Source organism: Ictidomys tridecemlineatus, chromosome 16 (genome assembly GCF_052094955.1).
Source record: "Ictidomys tridecemlineatus isolate mIctTri1 chromosome 16, mIctTri1.hap1, whole genome shotgun sequence".
Taxonomy (NCBI): Eukaryota; Metazoa; Chordata; class Mammalia; order Rodentia; family Sciuridae; genus Ictidomys; species Ictidomys tridecemlineatus.
The window spans coordinates 30,029,205-30,049,091 of record NC_135492.1 but is presented as its reverse complement, the minus strand read 5'-3'; the positions used below and the strand labels follow the sequence as shown (position 1 = coordinate 30,049,091).

Genomic DNA, 19,887 nt, shown 5'->3' with positions numbered 1-19,887 from the left:
TATATATATATATATAAATGTGATATTTGGTTCAAAGTCGGGGGGTTAAATACTAGATATTTGTTTTTTTGAATCTCCACAATGCATTCCAGAGAGTTTACACAAATTTGCAGTCTCACCACAATGTTTGAGTGTTTCCTTTTGTTTTTCATATCCTCACCAAAATCTGCTTTTACTTATATTCCTGATAATTGGCATTATAATTGGAATGAGATGGTAGCTCAGTGTAGTTTTAATTTGCATTTATCTAAATGCTAGAGGCGCTGCCTTCTCAGTGTTTTTGACTTTTGTTTCTTGGTAGCAGCATCTATGGCATTTTGGGAACCAGTTTTGCTTTATTTATGAAGTGTGAACAAGATTTCACTTGAAGGAATGACTCTGAAGCTTAATACACATGACCATGAGTCCATGGATGACTTTTACATTGTTGTCATGACCATGATTATGGAAAAAATGAATATAGGGTGAGAAGAGGGAAAAAAGTAGGGAGCAAGAAAGAGTTTAAACATATTGGGGACAAAGAAATATATCTTCCTCAATTAAGTGTAAGTGAATCCAAACCAGGCCTGGTCCTCAGATGTATAGGAGAGGGATGGGCCATTTCTCCAAAGACCAGTTGCTTAGCTAAGCCAACCTGAGATTGGTAGCAATGTTCCCAAGATGCTCCCAGCTATGGTGTGCCATGTATCTCTGGAAGTTACAACTTGAGGTAACTATCCTCTTGAATTTTCAAGGTTTAATTAATGCAGACACCCCTTTTGGGCACATTGGTCCAAGAGCTGATATTAATGCTGGCACAGACTCTTGGTAATGGCAGACATGACCCACACTCCCCTTGTATTTTCTGACCAGTAGAGGTAGTAGCCCCAACAAGGAAGCTCTAGTTTCATCCCAGTGTTAACAAGAAACATGCCAAATATGGCTTTACATAGTGCTGATGAAGAAACTTCCTGTGGGATCCTGTTGAAAAAAATGGGCAGCAAGAAGAGACAGAGAAACAGACACGGAGAACTGTGGTCATGGTACTTGACAGGTACTAGTGACCTTGAGTTCTCTTACAATACTGGAGAATGAGCAAGACCTGTGAATAGTCATCTTGAATTGTAAACCCCCTGAGTTTAGGGTCAGGGCTCAACCCCCAAGCAACACTGACACAAACATTCTCATAGGAATGTCCATTCCAAGCCTTAAATTAAAAAAAAAAAATTCCTCAAGACCACATGCACTCTGCAAAATACAGTGTCATGCTTCTTTGTGTGGCACCTCCTATTAAGCAGGACAGGTTTGGTACCTGGATGAGCTTCCTAGCATAAATTCTAAGGGACAGCTGTACAGGGCATGCAGGCCAGAGTTGAGTATCCCAGGTCACTCTGAGGCACTGAGTGGAAACAGGGATTATACTTCAGTCATGTATTTCTATATTTGTATGCACTAGCACGAAGTTCACTAGGACCACTATAGTTGTATATGGGTTGAAATATTTTGCTCAAGAAATGCAGCATCAACTAGCACAGTAGTAATCTCATCACACACACAATTAACTATTTGTTTTTACATATGAACGTTATCTGAAATAAATCATCCATACTTTTAAACCATCATTCTTAGGTCTGCATAAGAGCTTGTAGAATAGTTGCACCATAGATACCCAGCCATATTACTATTTGGGTGATTGGGTTTCTTATAGTTTTTAGCCATTCTAAAAATAATCATAATAAACATCTTATGCCAAATAATAAAACAAGAAGTGAGTGTAGAGAAAATATTCTTGGTTATGGAATTATTTCTTTCCTCTCCCTTCCCTTTTTAACAAGACCAGACTTTCTTGGAAGTCTAGGCTTTTGGGATAATATCTGTCCTTAAATTCTTTGGACCTCTACTCCTTAGACTCTTTGTGACTCTTACCCATACTCATCTTTCTTTCTGGTTTAGTTGTACTGATTTTGAGCAGATGGGATGTATTGACCTCCTAAGGATGACCCTTACCAGCACTGAGAGAGTAGCCAGACTGAAACCCAGTTGTGAAACATGGCTGAGCAGAAGGGAGCTGAGTGGCCAACTGTGAGAGAAAAGAGTTCAAGCTACAATGACTTCATATTGCTTTCTGAGACAGAGGAAATGTACTTTATGTGCAGCCTTCTGGTTTATGCAATCACATGAAGCCTTCTCCATACACAGGATAAAATGTCTTGTAGTCTTCAGGATGAGACTTTTGTTTTTCCAAGTTTTTTTTTTAAATTTCTATTTCTATAGGATCATTAGCTTCTAGGAGGTCACATGGTTCATCTCCTAAGTGAGAGAAAGTCATTATGACTACATGGCTGTTCCACAGAGACTAGTCAATTTTAAAATGAGAAGTTTGCACACTCTGTTCTCAGAGAAAGGAGATCAATGTCATTCGTGATAGAAATAATGTCAGTTGAATAAAAGAAATCCTTGTGCAAGGAATCAGGGGATATTGATCAAATACAGCTCTGTCCTAGTGGTTTGTGCAAGATTGTTAGACCAGGTCCCTGAGGACTGACTTTTTTTCTCTTCATATTGACTGGTATTTGTTCTTACTCTCAAAGGCTCTTCTTTATTCTGAGGTAGGTAGCCTCTCTGTCTTCTCCTGAAAATTCGTCTAAGACAGACATTTGTGCAACAGATAGGCAGAAAAAAAGTGGAAAGCACGGCCTGGCTTCCTGGATACACAATGCAATCCTGTTGACTTCTTCCAAGGGCACTTAAGCAATAATCACACTAAAGGTAAAATGGGAGTTACAACATGATAGTATTCACACAAAATAATGCTGGAAGAAACCAAGGCCCCTGAATAAAATTATTAACCTATAAACTATGTGTTGAGAAACTAGGGAGTGCAGTGGCCAGGATCTAGTGCCTGAGGAAATGTGTGGAGACTTGGCCACATTTGGAGTAGGGTAACCTGGAATCTTGGTTTAGAGGACCTGGTACTTCCTTAGACTTGCTCTTAAGAGTGCAGAGGATAATACAGGAATGGAAAACTGCATGTGGAGGAGAAGCATAGTGGTCATCTGTGTTCTGGTGTGACCTGGTAGCTCTAATTATTCAAATTGATTCAGAAGACCCTACCTCAGTTGTGAGATGATATTAAAAGGTGAACAGATGGCTAGCCTTTTATTTAATTCTTTCATGGAATTTTAATGTAATTTTTATTTGAGGTAAGCATTACTCATTTTGATTTAAAACTGCCACAAACACTTAAGGTTTTGAGGACATTTCTGTAAGTATACCAGACAAGTTGACTTAAGAAAAATAAGTGAACAAAAAAACAATATGAATGCCAAAACTGGAAAGGTGATGTGGAAATATATATGTTTATCAACCACTACAAGATATTAGTAGCCAGGAAACCTCCCAAACTCAAGAACAAACTTACCAGTACAGGGTCTATGTGAAGTTCTATCAGGGGATCTTTATCTTTCCTGCCTCCCCTCTTCCTCCTCTATGTCAATGATAATCATCTTGTACTTGATGGAGAGTACAGCCTTGAGCAGGGATTTCAACACTGATTCAAAACAGTCTGGATTTGTCTTCATATTCAGGTCTACAACTTTCAAGGCCAGTGGCATTTGACAGAAAGTTTAAACTCCCTGTGAGCTCTAGTCTCCTCATCTATAAAATAGAGATGTTCTGAGCCCTGAGTGCTTAAACAGTGTCATGAACTAAAATAGATTCTCAGCTTTACAGTATAGACAATGGCTTTCCTGGAGATCAGAAGGGAGTCTGATTTGTTATCTATCACCAGTGACTCTTTTCTCTTCTTCCAGAAGTTGCTTGTGTTTTTTTTCTGGGAATCCCCTTCTGCTGTCCACTCCATGTGGGGTGAGTCAGAGAGGTTACTCAGACCAGGAAGTCATAGCATGAAGCCCCCTGAACAAGATGCTCTTAACCTGCAAAGTGGGTTTGAGCTGGCCTGAACATACTCATCCAGAGGGCCACAAATAAAAATAGAAAGTGAGCATGGAAATCTTATTGCCAACTATGACTACAGGGCCAGAAAATAAAATGGGAAGTGAGAGATGAAAAGACACAGATTCCTGATGTCAGCTGTGCCTCAGTCAGAACTACCCACAGATATTTTACGTGTAAAAGAAAACAAATTTGTGGCCAGGTGCAGTAGCACATGCCTGTAATCCGAGTGGCTCTGGAGGCTGAGGAAGGAGCATCCTGAGTTCAAGGCCAGCCTCAGAAATAACAAGGTATTAAGCAACTCTGTCTCTAAATAAAATACAAAATAGGGTTGGGGATGTTGCTCAGTGAATAAACTAACTCTGAAAGTGTTGTTTTTTTATTTTACTGTATATATATATATACATACATACATACATACATTCATAACCAATAATTTGTTTCTAGTTTCAGGTACATTATTTTTTTTACTAGTTCTGCAATGCATATTAAAACCATATCAACTGAGATACATTTCTTTAGTGAGTAGAACAGGTAGAGCCATGTTATGGATTCCAGTTTCTTGAGTGTCCCTTGAGCAGGGATAACTTCTGATTGGCTACATGTACTAGTGGTTTGAATAGGCTGAGAAGAATTTGTGGGTGGAGATCAGACTATTGCTTATTTCTAAACTAAGAGTGGTTTATTGAGCCAAGCATTTACCAGAGCCCTTTATGCTGGAGATACAGGATGGAACTGATCCTCTGATGAAATTCTTCTGGTTCCCCAGTGCACAGGCTTACCATTTGTTTTGGTGAGTTTCTAACATAAAACACCTCACGTGCAAATCTTTATTTGAAAGTAATGAAAATGCACATGTATCTTGTGAAAACATCTCATATCTGGCCTCACATACTGTGGATGATGACCATTCTAACCTCATTGGTAATTTGGATGCAGAAGTGGGAAACAAAGGTCTTTGTTGCACAGGAACTGGGCTCAACCTTATCTCCTGGTGGTCCTAACCACTAGAGTGTGAGGAAAAAGACAGTCACACCATTTAAAAATGGTAAAAGAAAGAGCTGGAGACTACAACTTTGTAAATCTTGAAAATGTAGCTGGAGCAAGCTTAATGTATATCATGAGAACTTTGTAAATGTTTAATTATACAAGGTTCGTGACTTCAAATAAACTGAGAGAGTAAGAAGGCCCCCTTTCAAACTATAATTCTTGTAACTAAGTCAGAAAGATTTTAGACATTTCACTCAGAATAACAGGCATGCGTTTATTAAATAGATAAACAAGGAAAGGGGACACTGTCATAGTAGATCATGGGTCCTCTGAGAGGGGAGAGAGACAGTGTGCCTTTCATGCAATCCACTTTTGTTGGGTATCCCAGAGAAGTTTCCAAAGAGTCCCACACAGGCCTACTACTTAACTTTGAACTGACTGCTGGATGGCATCTCACTGTCAAGTCCCCACTGCTAAGATAACGTTAAGTCACCTTGGCCAATGCAAGTGATTCGAATTGGATTCTTAACTATAAATTCTTGTAGATTTTAGAGCTAGAAAAAATATTTTTATCTCTCTGAGTTTCAGAAGCTGGTATGTGGAAAGAATCAGAAAAGTTTCCTTCTTAAAGGTAACATGGCTTCCTATTATGGACATTTATTTTATACCTGTCTTTCTCCTGCAAATAACAGACAGTTTACTGATAAATGTGATATACCCTGTCCACTTAAGGCAGGCAGGGTAGCAGGTTAATTTCTTCATGAAAAGAAAAGCATGGGGGGGTGAGCACAGTGACCCCCACTTTATAGAATTATTCTCTGAACCTCATGCTCTCACCACTAACATCTGTCCCCTATCATTTGGCAAGAAGTAGTTTTGCCTAACTCATACTGTTGTTGATCCTACATCACAAAGATTGGGCCCCAGACAAACATCAGTTTTATCAGAGTACTGGCTAGAAATGTGGGTTCTCAGGTTGCAGCTCAGCTTTATTATATGAGACTCACAGTGGCTCACAAATCTTAATTTTTATGATCTATTCAGTTGCCTGGTTGGGGCTTACAATCTATGCCCTGATTTGGTCTCTCTTCCAAGAACAATTTTTTTTCTCCACTTTACAAAAAAAAGTTATTCTGACCTCACTAACTTATACCTTAATGACATGAATCCAAAATTGTATAGTTTCAGCCCTGGTGGAGCGACCCTGAGATGCAAGGGCCTGGGTGCATGAATCTCTACTGCTGAGATGTTCACAGAATACTGTTGAAATAACCTTATTAAGACTTTCAACCACAACACCCAGAGCTAAGAGTCAATCCCTGTAAACATTTTAACCTTTACTTCTCTTCCAGAGATTAAAGTGATACCTAATCTCGTGTTTAAAAACTAAAGGGGGCTGGACTCAGTGGAAGAGTGTTCTCATAGCATGCATGAGGCACTAGATTTGATCCTCAGCACCACACAAAATAAAATTAAAAAAAAATACATCCACCTCAAACTTAAAACAATTTTTTAATTGGTTGTTCAAAACATTACAAAGCTCTTGACATATCATATTTCATACATTAGATTCAAGTGGGTTATGAACTCCCCTTTTTACCCCATATACAGATTGTAGAATCACTTCAGTTACACATCCACATTTTTACATAATGCCATATTAGTAACTGCTGTATTCTTCTACCTTTCCTATCGTCTAGTATCCCCCCTCCCCTTGCCTCCCATCTTCTCTCTCTACCCCATCTACTGTAATTCATTTCTCTCCTTGTTTTTTCCCATTCCCCTCACAACCTCTTATACGTAATTTTGTATAACAATGAGGGTCTCCTTTCATTTCCTTGAAATTTCCCTTTTTTCTCCCTTTCCCTCCCATCTCATGTCTCTGTTTAATGTTAATCTTTTCCTCCTGCTCTTCCTCCCTGCTTTGTTCTTAGTTGCTCTCATTATATCAAAGAAGACATTTGGCATTTGTTTTTTAGAAATTGGCTAGCTTCACTTAGCATTGTCTGCTCTAATGCCATCCATTTCCCTTCACATTCCATGACTTTGTCATTTTTTAGTGCTGTGTAATACTCCATTGTGTATAAATGCCACAATTTTTATCCATTCATCTATTGAAGGGCAGCTGGGTTGGTTCCACAGTATAGCTATTGTGAATTGTGCTGCTATGAACATCAATGTGGCAGTATCCCTGTAGTAAACTCTTTAAGGTCTTCAGGAAATAGTCAGAGTAGGGCAATAGCTGGGTCAAATGGTGGTTCCATTCCCAGCTTTTTCAGGAATCTCCATACTGCTTTCGAAATTGGCCGCACCAATTTATAGTCCCACCAACAATGTACAAGAGTACCCTTTTCCCCACATCCTCACCAACACTTGTTGTTGTTTGACTTTATAATGCCTGCCAATCTTACTGGAGTGAGATGGTATCTTAGGGTGGTTTTGATTTGCATTTTTCTGACTGCTAGAGATGGTGAGCATTTTTTCATGTACTTGTTGACTGATTGTATGTCCTCCTCTGAGAAGTGTCTGTTCAGGTCCTTGACCCATTTGTTGATTGGGTTATTTGTTATCTTATTGTTTAATTTTTTGAGTTCTTTGTATACTCTGGATATTAGGGCTCTATCTGAAGTGTGAGGAGTAAAAATTTGTTCCCAGGATGTAGGCTCCCTATCTACCTCTCTTATTGTTTCTCTTGCTGAGAGAAAACTTTTTAGTTTAAGTAAGTCCCATTTGTTGATTCTTGTTATTGACTCTTGTGCTATGGGTGTTCTATTAAAAAATTTGGAGCCCGACCCCACAATATGTAGATCGGAGCTTCAGGTATGACAAGAAAATAAAAATCTTTCATGATAAAAAAGTTAAAAGAAATTTCAGCCAGAAAACCAGCATTGCAAAGCATCTTGAGCAAAACACTACATGAGGAAGAATTGAAAAACAACAACCAAAACCAACAGTGGGAAATACCTCAATAAAGACAGAGGGTGGGGGGAAAGATAATCATGGAGAAGCAAATTAAATTAAAAAAAAAGATAAATAATCAAACATGGCTGGAAGTACAAACCATATATCAATAGAAACTCTAAACGTTAATGGCTTAAACTCTCCAATAAAGTGACATAGGCTGGTCACATGGATTAAAGACACAAATCCAATAATATGCTGCCTCCAGGAGACACATCTGATTGGAAAAGACATACACGGGCTGAAGGTAAAAGATTGGGAAAAAAATATACCACAAACACGCTCCTTATAAACAAGCAGGGGTGGCCATCCTCATATCAAATAAAATCGACTTCAAGACTAAGTTAATCAAAAGAATAAAGAAGGACATTATATACTGTTAAAAGGAACCATTCACCAACAAGACAGAACAATTATCATTATTTATGCACCAAATAATGGTGCTGCGACATTCATAAAACAAACTCTCCTCAAGTTCAAGAATCAAATAGACCACAACACAATAATTATGGGTTACTTCAACACACCTCTCTTACCATTGGACAGATCCTCCAAACAAAAGTTGAATAAAGAAACTATAGAACTCAATAAAACAATCAATAACCTAGACTTAACTGACATATATAGAATATATCAACCATCATCAAGTGGATACATGTTTTTCTCAGTAGCACATGGATCCTTCTCAAAAATAGACCATATATTATGCCACAGGGCAACCCTCAGTAAATATAAAGGGGTGAAGCTGATACAATGCATTTTATCTAATCATAATGGAATGAAACTGGAAATCAACGATAAAAGAAAGAAGGAAAAATCATACATCTCATGGAAAATGAACAATATGTTACTGAATGATCAAAGGGTTACAGAAGACATAAAGGAGGAAATCAAAAAATTCTTAGAGATAAATGAAAATACAGACACAACATATCGGAATCTATGGGACACAATGAAAGCAGTTTTAAGAGGGAAATTTATTGCCTGGAGGTCATTTCTCACAAAAAGAAAAAACCAAAAAATAAATGACCTCATACTTCATCTCAAAGCCCTAGAAAAGGAAGAGCAAAACAACAGCAAATATCAGAAAGCAAGAAATAATTAAGATCAGAGCAGAAATTAATGAAATTGAAACAAAATAAACTATTGAAAAAATTGACAAAACTAAAAGTTGGTTCTTCGAAAAAATAAATAAGATCGACAGACCCTTAGCCATGCTAATGAAGAGAAGAGAGAGAACTCAAATTACTAACATACAGGATGAAAGAGCCAATATCACAACAGATACTACAGAAATACAGAAGATAATTAGGAATTATTTTGAAAACCTATATTCCAATAAAATATAAGATAGTGAAGACATTGATAAATTTTTTAAGTAATATGATTTGCCCAGACTGAGTCAGGAGGATACACACAATTTGAACTGACCAATATCAATGGATGAAATAGAAGAAGCAATCAAAAGACTGCAAACCAAGAAAAGCCCAGGACTGGATGGTATAAAGCGGAGTTTTACAAAGCCTTTAAAGAAGAATTAATACCAATACTTTTCAAATTATTTCAGGAAATAGAAAAAGAGGGAGCGCTTTCAAATTCATTGTATGAGGCCAACATCACCCTGATTCTGAAACCAGACAAAGATACCTCAAAGAAAGAAAACTACAGACAAATGTCTCTAATGAACACAAGAATGCAGGTGAAGTCCTCAATGACTCACTATTCATTCTTGGAAAAGAAGACGTGGAAAGACTGCTTATTGAATGGGGTTTCTGCTAAGGAGAATCTTGCCTGTTGTTCAAGTAGGGGCATCTGGCTTGATACTGACAACTGACGGAAGACTGGTAAGTTTTAGAAGGTTGGTAGAACTCTTTGACAGAGTTAGTAGCAACACAATCAGGCCCAAATTAATAATTCTCCTGCCTGCAGGTTTTATGTTTCTTCTTATAGTATGCTGTGTGTTTCCTTCTGCTCCTTCTTTTGTTTCTTTCTTCCCTTCCTCACTACTGGGAGACAATCATTGTGCTTAAAGCACTGGGAGAAAAAATAAATTAGAGAAATATCAGTTCTTTTTTCAGCATGTATGATCTACCCTGAGCCTCAGCATGGTAATACTTAGAGACCAAAGCTTGTTTTTGGTAAGGGGCTTGCCCATCATGATGATGTTTAGTAATCCTATTCCCTACTTGAAAATAAAAAAATGCCTCTAGAATGCCCAATATCCACTTGGTGTAACCATTGCCATGGCTGAGAACTACTTAGCAGTGAGGCACAAAAACTAAGTTCACACCTGCAGTGGAGTTTGCATGGGTGTCTTTGTGCCTTCTTGGAGTCTGCTTTATTTAGCTTCATAAGTTTCTAAGCTTTGCCACATCATTGATATTTGAATGGTTTCTTCCCAGTTTGAGTTTTCTGGTGTTGAGTAAGGCATAATATTTTCTTAAAAGCTTTCCCACCTTCTTTACATTTGTATGGGTTTTTTTCCTTTATGAATTCTCTGGTATTGAGTAAGGCATGATTTTTGAGTCTAAATTACTGAAACTTTCAGGGATTTAGTGCACACCTGTTGTGAGAGAGTAATTGAACAGATGAATCGCTCCATCAACAGAGGTACCATATTAATATTTGGGATTATTATGGAGGTATTTCTGTGACAGTAAAAGTTAGTGGAGGTATCTCTGCTTTATAGTACTATGGTGATCACTAAGTAACTATAGTTAGTACATTTTTTTTTTAAAAGTTTTTAAATAATGCAATTGTTCAGACTTATGTACAGCAAAAACTGAGTCTGATGACCACAAGACCTGAGCATCTTTGTCTTTTTTATTTTTTTTTGTACTTGGGATCAAACCAAAGTGCTCTCTACCTCTAAGCCACATCCCAAAATCTTTTTATTTAGGGTTAGGATCTTCCTAAGTTGCTTAGATTCATGTGAAATTGCTGAGGCTGGTTTTGAAACTGTGATTCTCCTTCCTTGAACTCCCCTGCTGCTTGGATGAAAAGTGTGCCCAGCCTTCCAGAATCCTGAGAGGACCTGAAGTACTTCAGTGGAAGAGATTTTCTCATACTTTATTAACTGTTAAAAACATCATTTACTTGGAAGAAGCAATTTGAAGAGCCAAGGATGGGTCCAGGAAAAGATGTAACTTTCTGAGCTTTCACTGTGTGGCTTGGGACAGACTTTTTTCTGAGTGACAGAGCTGTATCCTTGTAAGTATTACTGGAAGGATGGACTCACTAGTTCAAATGCTTTTCATTGACACCATTTTTAACCATTATTATTATTTTTCAACTGTAACAAAATTATTGATTTAAAAAATTTGCAGGGCTATGGTTTTCTATTAAGAGAAAAAAGGGCAACTATGTTTTATCAGGTACTGTCTCAGTGTTCTCTAAAACAGATGTCATATATATGCAAGCAGAGCCACACTTTGCTACAAAGACACACAGTGCTTTCCCTGGTCTGTCTAGTAAAAGCTATAGTATGTCTAGAGGTGGGAAAATGTAGTGTGCTTCTTTCTCATTTTTGCAGACTCTCTGGAGGCTCAGGATCCTCAGGGGTCATGGACAGGCCTCTTGATGTCTATTTAGTGTGAGCATTCATACCCACTACATGTGTGGATTTAACCACAACATATGTTGCATTTTACTGTTCAATATCTTTGTTTCTCAGCCACCTGGTTTCAAATTTGTGATCTCTGCATTTGATGTAGAAAGCTAAGATGTTTCATGCAGGACATTTCAAAAGCCAGAATCTGATGCCTGAAGTGTGACAAAACCATCTTTTTATGGACATAAAATCCTGAGTAAAATTTTTTAACTAACTACAAAGCAAAAGACATTGATTTCTGGGTGCAGGGATGCATGCCTTGTATCCAAGCAGTGAATGAGCCTGAAGCAGGATAATCACAAGTTTAAATCCAATCTTAGTAGTAAAAGTGAGACCCTAAGAAACTCAGTGAAATTGTGTCTCTAAATAAATACAAAATAGGGCTGGGATGTGGCTTAGGGGTTGAATGCCCCTGAATTCAATCCTCGGTATACAACCAAAACAAAATTAAATAAATAAAATAAGACATCGACATAGGACCATGCTGTCCAGCTGAGATTATGGGGAATAAATTGATGTGACCATAGACTTCAGGCATAAGATAATTTTATTAATGTTTTAGTTTGGTACAAATAGGCCTGTAAGTCCAGATATAGCTTTTGAAAAAAAAATGATTTGATTTCAATCAATACAGAGAAACTGAGGAAAGAACAATTGAACCTGGAGAGGTCCACAGAAGGAAAGAAGGTGAAGCATCCAATCATGCTTCCTGCCCACTTCCATGGGCTAATGAGTAATGGCCATTTGGGCAAGGGTTGCAATTTTATGGAGTCAATGCTACAGAGCTATTTCTGGGCAATTGTAATTGTTCTTCCCAGTATGAAGTTTCTGGTGACCAATGAGGTTTGATATTACAGGAAATGACTTTTAAGTCTATGGCTTTTCTCGAGTATAAAGTCTCTGGTGTTCAGTCAGGTGTGATTTTCGATTAAAAGCTTTTTCACATGCTTTACATTTATATGGCTTTTCTCCAGTATGAATTTTCTGGTGTCTAGTAAGTTGTGATTTTTGATTAAAGGCTTTGCCACATTCTTCACATTTGTATGGCATTTCTCCAGTATGAAGTCTCTGGTGTTGAGTAAGTTTTGATATTTGATTAAAAGTGTTGCCACATTCTTTACATTTTTATGGCTTTTCTCCTGTATGAAGTCTCTGGTGTTGAGTAAGGGATGATTTTGTATTAAAAGCTTTGCCACATTCATTGCATTTGTATGGCATTTCTCCAGTATGAAGACTCTGGTGTTGAGTAAGTTTTGATTTTTGATTAAAAGTGTTGCCACATTCTTTACATTTGTATGGCTTTTCTCCAGTATGAAGTCTCTGATGTTCAATAAGGTGTGATTTTTTCTTAAAAGCTTTGCCACATTCTTTACATTTGTATGGCTTTTCTCCAGTATGAAGTCTCTGGTGTTCTGTCAGGTGTGATTTTCGATTAAAAGCTTTTTTAACATGCTTTACATTTATATGGCTTTTCTCCAGGATGAATTTTTCTGGTGTCTAGTAAGTTGTGATTTTTGATTAAAAGCTTTGCCACATTCTTCACATTTGTATGGCATTTCTCCAGTATGAAGTCTCTGGTGTTGAGTAAGTTTTGAGTTTTGATTAAAAGTTTTGCCACATTCTTTACATTTGTATGGCTTTTCTCCAGTATGAAGTCTCTGGTGTTCAGTAAGGTGTGATTTTTTCTTAAAAGCTTTGCCACATTCTTTACATTTGTATGGCTTTTCTCCAGTATGAAGTCTCTGGTGTTCAGTCAGGTGTGATTTTCGATTAAAAGCTTTTTCACATGCTTTACATTTATATGGCTTTTCTCCAGTATGAATTTTCTGGTGTCTAGTAAGTTGTAATTTTTGATTAAAGGCTTTGCCACATTCTTCACATTTGTATGGCATTTCTCCAGTATGAAGTCTCTGGTGTTGAGTAAGTTTTGATTTTTGATTAAAAGTTTTGCCACATTCTTTACATTTGTATGGCTTTTCTCCAGTATGAAGTCTCTGATGTTCAGTAAGGTGTGATTTTTTATTAAAAGCTTTGCCACATGATTTACATTTGTATGGCTTTTCTCCAGTATGAAGTCTCTGGTGTTCAGTCAGGTGTGATTTTCGATTAAAAGCTTTTTCACATGCTTTACATTTATATGGCTTTTCTCCAGGATGAATTTTCTGGTGTCTAGTAAGTTGTGATTTTTGGTTAAAAGCTTTGCCACATGCTTTACATTTATATGGCTTTTCTCCAGGATGAATTTTCTGGTGTCTAGTAAGTTGTGATTTTTGGTTAAAAGCTTTGCCACATTCTTCACATTTGTATGGCTTTTCTCCAGTATGAAGTCTCTGGTGTTCAGTCAGGTGTGATTTTCGATTAAAAGCTTTTTCACATGATTTACATTTGTATGGCTTTTCTCCAGTATGAATTTTCTGGTGTCGAATAAGGTTTGATTTTGTATTAAAAGATTTGCCACATTCTTTGCATTTGTATGGCTTTTCTCCAGTATGAATTTTCTGGTGTCCAGTAAGGTGTGATTTTTTATTAAAAGCTTTGCCACATTCTTTACATTTGTATGGCATTTCTCCAGTATGAAGTCTCTGGTGTTGAGTAAGTTTTGATTTTTTATTAAAAGTGTTGCTACATTCTTTACATTTGTATGGCTTTTCTCCAGTATGAATTTTCTGGTGTTGAGTAAGGCAATATTTTTGATTAAAAGCTTTGCCACATTCTTTACATCTGTCTGGCTTTTTTCCGATATGAAGTCGTTGGTGTTCAGTAAGGTGTGATTTTCGATTAAAAGCTCTGCCACATTCTTTATATTTGTTTGGCTTTTCTCCAGTATGAAGTCTCTGGTGTCCAGTAAGGTGTGAACTTCGATAAAAAGCTTTGCCACATTCTTCACATTTGTATAGCTTTTCTCCTGTATGAAGTTTCTGGTGTTCAGTAAGGTGTGATTTTTGATTAAAAGCATTGACACTTTTTTTACATTTCCAGATTTTCTCTCCAGTATGATTACTATAGTGTTTAAAGAGGTTTGACCAACACTTAAAGACATTTTCACATTTCTTTAATTTGTAAGGTTTATCTCCTTTGTAAAACCTATTGTTTTTAGTAACAAATAGAATTTGATTAAAATATTTTTTACATTCTTTACTTATGGAGGATTTATCACTGCTCTGATAAAGAATTGAGAAATTTTTAAATGATTTTACATATTTTTTTAACTTGTAGAGCTTCCCACCAATATTAATTTTCTGGAGTTCAGGAATTCTTCTAGTTTTATTAAAAATGCTTTCACATACCTTATATCTGTAATTTGTCTCTTGATTATAAAAGCTTGAATAAATAAATTTTGGGTATGGATTAAAAAAATTTACACTTTTCTCATTGTAAAGCTCTTTTAAACCATGATATGGGTGATTTCTAGAATTAAAAAAAAAGAAAATTTTAATTACTTTTACAGAATTTACATTGTTTTACACCAAATCTATTATATTGCTAATTACCTAGGGTAGAGACTGTCTATAGGTCCTAAAAGATTTATCGTAAATATAGGTCTTTCTGAGTATCTACGTCTACTTTTAAATTAAGCAATATTAGGTAAGTACAAATACTCTCACATTCATTATAATTTCATGCATTGCCACAAGGAGAAACTGTTCATTTCATCATTTTTGTAAAGTAACAGTCAGACAAACTAATAAAACTCAGAATTTTTTTTTCTTCTTCTTCTCCTTCTTTTTCTTCTATCCTGTCTAAAGAAATATTTGTGGATATTTACTCAATAGTGCATTTTTAATTATTCCAGTGACTAAAAAGCATGAAATAGACTCCATAGGAAATGTTTCATTTTCTAGAGGAAGGGTATAATTACAAAATGCTGTGCAAATATATTTAAAAGCACACACAGGTCCTCAAATTGTACTGCCATATGTGTTGTTGTCTCTCTCCAGCTTAGCCAATGCCCCACATCCCTAGAGTTCCACCTTGCCTCCAACACACTATTGTCTAGTTTTAATTTGCTGGGAATCCTGCAGGCACTGGGACATAATCATGGCCCTGATGTGCCAGAGCATTCTTCATTAAGCCAAAGAGCAAACTCCATGTGAGCTGAGCTGCTCAACTTTCCAACAAAAATATCTATCACTGAGGGTGTTTTTAAAATTCTTTCTATGTAACTAGCTTACTGAAATTAATTAGAGAATACTTTTGATTTGTTGAAAACATATTCCTTGAGTTGCACAGATAAGTAGTGCTTGGCCTCAGAAAAATCTAATGGCAACAGGATTTAGTTCATTAGGGACATGTATAGGATCCAGAAAGTCTCTGTTTCTCACACTTGGAATGTTTTTTTCATTCCACCCAAAATCACAAAGTCCAAAGATCTTTTGGAATATTCACTTGGAGTCTTGTCAAAATCCCTGTTAATATAAAAGATGAAGCAGTGCATGTCAGATGGAGCTGCTGAAAGATATCTATAAACTGCATGAAATTTTTTTAAAAAGCATGGAAGCCTTTAGGGAAAAAAATCTGGTATCTGAGAACTCACAGTTGAAATCCAGCTGGTTTAAGACTGTCCAGTACATGTTATGTACTACCTAGTTTTGTCTAAATTCAGCATGGCATTGGAAATGGTATCATCCATTGGAGCCACATAGCATCACAGAGATGGTGAGACATGTCAGAATGCGAATCAACCTGTCTCAAGAAATACTCTTCCTTTTGAAATCTTATTCCTACTTTGATGCACACTTCCTTAAATAAAGAACCGGGAAAATTATCTAGAAATTATTTTTCAGAACTTATGTGGTCTAGGGAATCTATAAGATGTTTTACCTCTTTTAACATAAGTTCTTGCCTGGTCTTATATTCCTTTACTAATTATTTCAGATATATATTTTTTCAGATGGCTCATAACCTTCTAAAAAAGAAATTTCTCAGGTGGGATGCTTGATGTCCCATGACATGGAGTTATTATGCTAACTTATGAGCCATAAATATATTGGTAACTACACAAAGACTGCTTCAAGTTGAATTAAAATTATAAATAATTATTTACAAGCACATTTGACTCAAATCAAGTTTCATGGAGAAGGGTCTACAAAAGTGGGCTTCTGCAATGATAGACAGAATCATGAAATGACAAAGAAATTATAGATCTTTTTTTTTATTACAGAGGTTAAGTTTCATAGTAAGCCATTTCTCATTCAAAGGTGGTCTTACCTCACCACTGTGGCTGCTTTACTTTTCTCAAAGAGTTTTACAATTATTAGCTTATGCCCTTCATTGTTCTTCATTTGCCCCACACCGGCCCTAGTACTTCTGTCCCAGGCATGTTTTCTACCTCTTAGCACGAGCCCAGAAAAGTGTCAGAAGTCTTCCACAATTCTCACAAGACCCTCATCTCTGCTTTTGGGGTGTGATGCATTCCTGCAAGCCATTTGGGCTGTGGGTTTTCTGGGAGACTGTGCTAGAAGTTCCTGAGACTTTCCTGTGTTTCGATTGTCATACATGATAGATGAGCTGTATGCTTATTTGATGTGTTTTAGAAAGATTAAACTGTTTATCTTCTTCTTCTCTTTTGCTTAATTATTATTGCATTTAAACACAATACCTACCAAACTTTCCCTGTAAGCACATTTAATTACTGAATTGTTCTTTTCAACAGAAATGTCTTAGTAAGACTTGTTTCAGCATTTCCTTAATCAGCATGTATTTCTTTTAAGTAGAAATACTATGCATGTGTTTAAATTAGACAATCTGTCTATACTGTGTAGAAAATCTTTTTATTACTTTGTAAGAAAGACAGATTAGAATGCTGCAACTTTAAAATAATGATCTGTACACTTTTCTCTATCCTGCGCTTATGTCGAGATTATTAAAAGTTTTTAAAACATAACTGACTATAAGCATTTTATAACTTTTTGAGTTTTTTTAATTAAAATGCTTATTTCTATTCTAATCTTATTTCTAAAGCTGAGAAAACTGGTTGTCTTTATTTTTCTAAAGGTATTTTTAAGATACAGCTCCATAATGCCCTGTAAACATTGTGTAAATGTAATTTGATACATGTTTTTGCAATTTTAAATATTGTGTGTTGCAAGTGGTTTTACAAAAAATACTGAGTAGTAAAAATTTTACAATTACAATAATGTAATTTAAAGTTTTAACCAAAGAAAACTGAATGGCACTAGTTGAGCAGTCAGTCTTCTGAGATGTTTGTAATAATATAACCTGATGAACTTGTAATTTTCTGAATAAATAATTTTCATGTATTTTTTCCATTCATTAAGACAAATTTTATGAACTTCCCTCTCTTTCAATTTTAATTTCTTGTTTAAAACCAAGTATTAACTGTCCTGCTTTCCATACCTTTGCTTTTTCAAGTTTTGCAAAAAATATTGTATTTCTTGCTCTCCTGAAAATTCTTGGTTTTGATTAGAAGACATACCTAAAAAATAACAGGAAGTTATTTCACTTACTATGGTGAATAACTCTGCAATTATATAAAACTTTATCAAAGTGAGGCGAAATAGCCACAGAACAGTATGATTCAAGGATATTATTACTCAAGAAACATATAGAATTTACTACAACATGATGACAAAAGCCTTGAGAACTTTGAAAATTATCTTAAGAAATTATAGCACCACAGATGAGGACAAAATGCAAACTGACTCATATTACTACAACAATGTCAAATCATAGCCCTTCACTTCAACATATTCAGACTCCACCTGTGACTCAAATATTTCAGGAAATGAATATCTCTTATTTTTTATTTATATTTTATCTTTGGGGGGATTACTTCATAAGAGAACACAGGGGTATTCTATCACCAAACTAGATCCACAGGCATTTCTATGTTTCTATATCTATTTCTATATTTCTATATCTATATACTTTTTTAAAGACAGTTTATCAAAAAGATGCTAAAAATTATTTTAAACTGGCATTCCACTGTCTCAGCTTTCCAGTTATATGGAATTAAATTTATATATCATTGCACATCACCTTTTTTGTTTACTTTGTAACTTCCAAATATTTTCCAAAATGACTATAATGATCTAGTTGAACAGATTTTAAATAGAAAAATCCCAATGAAAATAATAGCTCACACAATAAAAAGTATAATCAACTCAAGCAAACAAACAATGTAATACTAGTAATTGAGATTTCAAAAATTGATGTTGTTAATTATCTAACTAATGCCAGAAATCCACCTGAAATGTATTTAATAAACTATCAATGTAGAAAATTTAAAAAAATAGAAAAAATAGCAACATAAAAGTTAGAAATTATATACTAAAATATTTTTTAAAAACAATGTCTCAGGCTGGGGACACAGCTCACATGTTTGAATTCTTGCCCCACATGCAAAAGAATAGGCTTAGTCCCCAGCAGCGCACGCTGTAACTTCAATCATATTTTTTTATATATATAAAGAAATCACAGGAAAAAATTCAACAGCATAAAAAGAAACACAGTAATAGTAGGATACATCAATCTCCAGTTGATGCAAATTAAAAAAATATATATCACTTCATTAGTACCCAGAAAATAGAAAATCTTCAAAAAGCATTAAAAAATAATTAGGTTTAAAGAGACAATCTTCTTTATAGTGTATGGAATATTGTTCCAAAGAGATCGGGTTAAAAATACAAAACAAATGTTGAATATATTAAAATATTGAAGTTGCTTTATAACATAAAATAATAAGTTGGAAAGCAAAAGTGAAAGTGATATTCAAAATTTATGAATAGGAGTTTAAAGCCAAATTCAGCAATTAAGCAAGGCCCTAAGCAACTTACCTAGGCACTGTCACAAAATAAAATATAAAAACAGCTGCCAGCTGGGCACAGTAATATACAACTGTAATTCAAGCAGCTTAGGAGACTGAAACAGCAGGATTGTGTTCAAAGCCAGCCTCATAAACAGCAATGTGCTAAGCAAATGAAGGAGACCATGATTCTATTTAAAATTTAAAAATTGGGCTTGAGATGTAGCTCAATGGACAAGTGCCCCTGAGGTCAATTCCCAATACCCTTCCCCAAAAAGAGCTATTGATGTGGCTCAGTGGTTAAGCACCTATTTTAAAAAGAAGTGCAAGTAGCACCCAAAAAAATCTAAGAAGACTATGTAATACCAAACAATCAATATTATTTTGTGTAATCCAAATAAGTTATTTGAACAATTCTTTGGAATATTCTTGGTACATCAATAACTACACATAATAAAAAAATTAAAAGTACTTCCTGATATAAAATAATAAAAGCTACAATATTCAATGGAATGAAGTTAAGTGAGAAAGCAATGAGTAATAAAATTGAAAGTATATCAATTAGCCCTCAACTTGATGGTCAAAATATATTTACAGACCTATTCTCATTAAACAACATTCAAAAGAG

At 35.6% G+C, this 19,887-nt stretch overlaps 2 protein-coding genes across 6 annotated transcripts in view; both read right to left on the bottom strand.

Annotated features, from left to right (window-relative positions):
* The window catches only part of LOC144371511 (zinc finger protein 69-like), an 86,478-nt gene that overhangs the window by 13,727 nt on the left and 52,864 nt on the right, over positions 1-19,887 (bottom strand). For 3 of the 5 annotated variants that reach the window (XR_013431476.1, XR_013431475.1, XM_078033830.1), the window contains 2 exons: positions 17,852-17,930; positions 14,782-14,902 (listed from right to left, as the gene is read on the bottom strand). Coding sequence is in view for 2 of the 5 variants with exons in the window: in XM_078033830.1 (XP_077889956.1) it covers positions 14,782-14,902; positions 17,852-17,930 (200 nt within the window). In the remaining 3 variants the exon portion in view is untranslated. The remainder of the gene's footprint in view (positions 1-14,781; positions 14,903-17,851; positions 17,931-19,887) is intronic. The other 2 variants (XR_013431474.1, XM_078033829.1) reach the window with 1 other exon arrangement.
* On the bottom strand, positions 6,417-14,772 carry LOC144371510 (uncharacterized; the record flags this gene model as incomplete). Its single annotated transcript, XM_078033827.1, is given in 3 exon segments — positions 6,417-12,940; positions 12,942-12,983; positions 12,985-14,772. Coding segments are annotated over 3 exon segments (2,403 nt in total), but the record flags the coding sequence as incomplete, so codon positions are not given.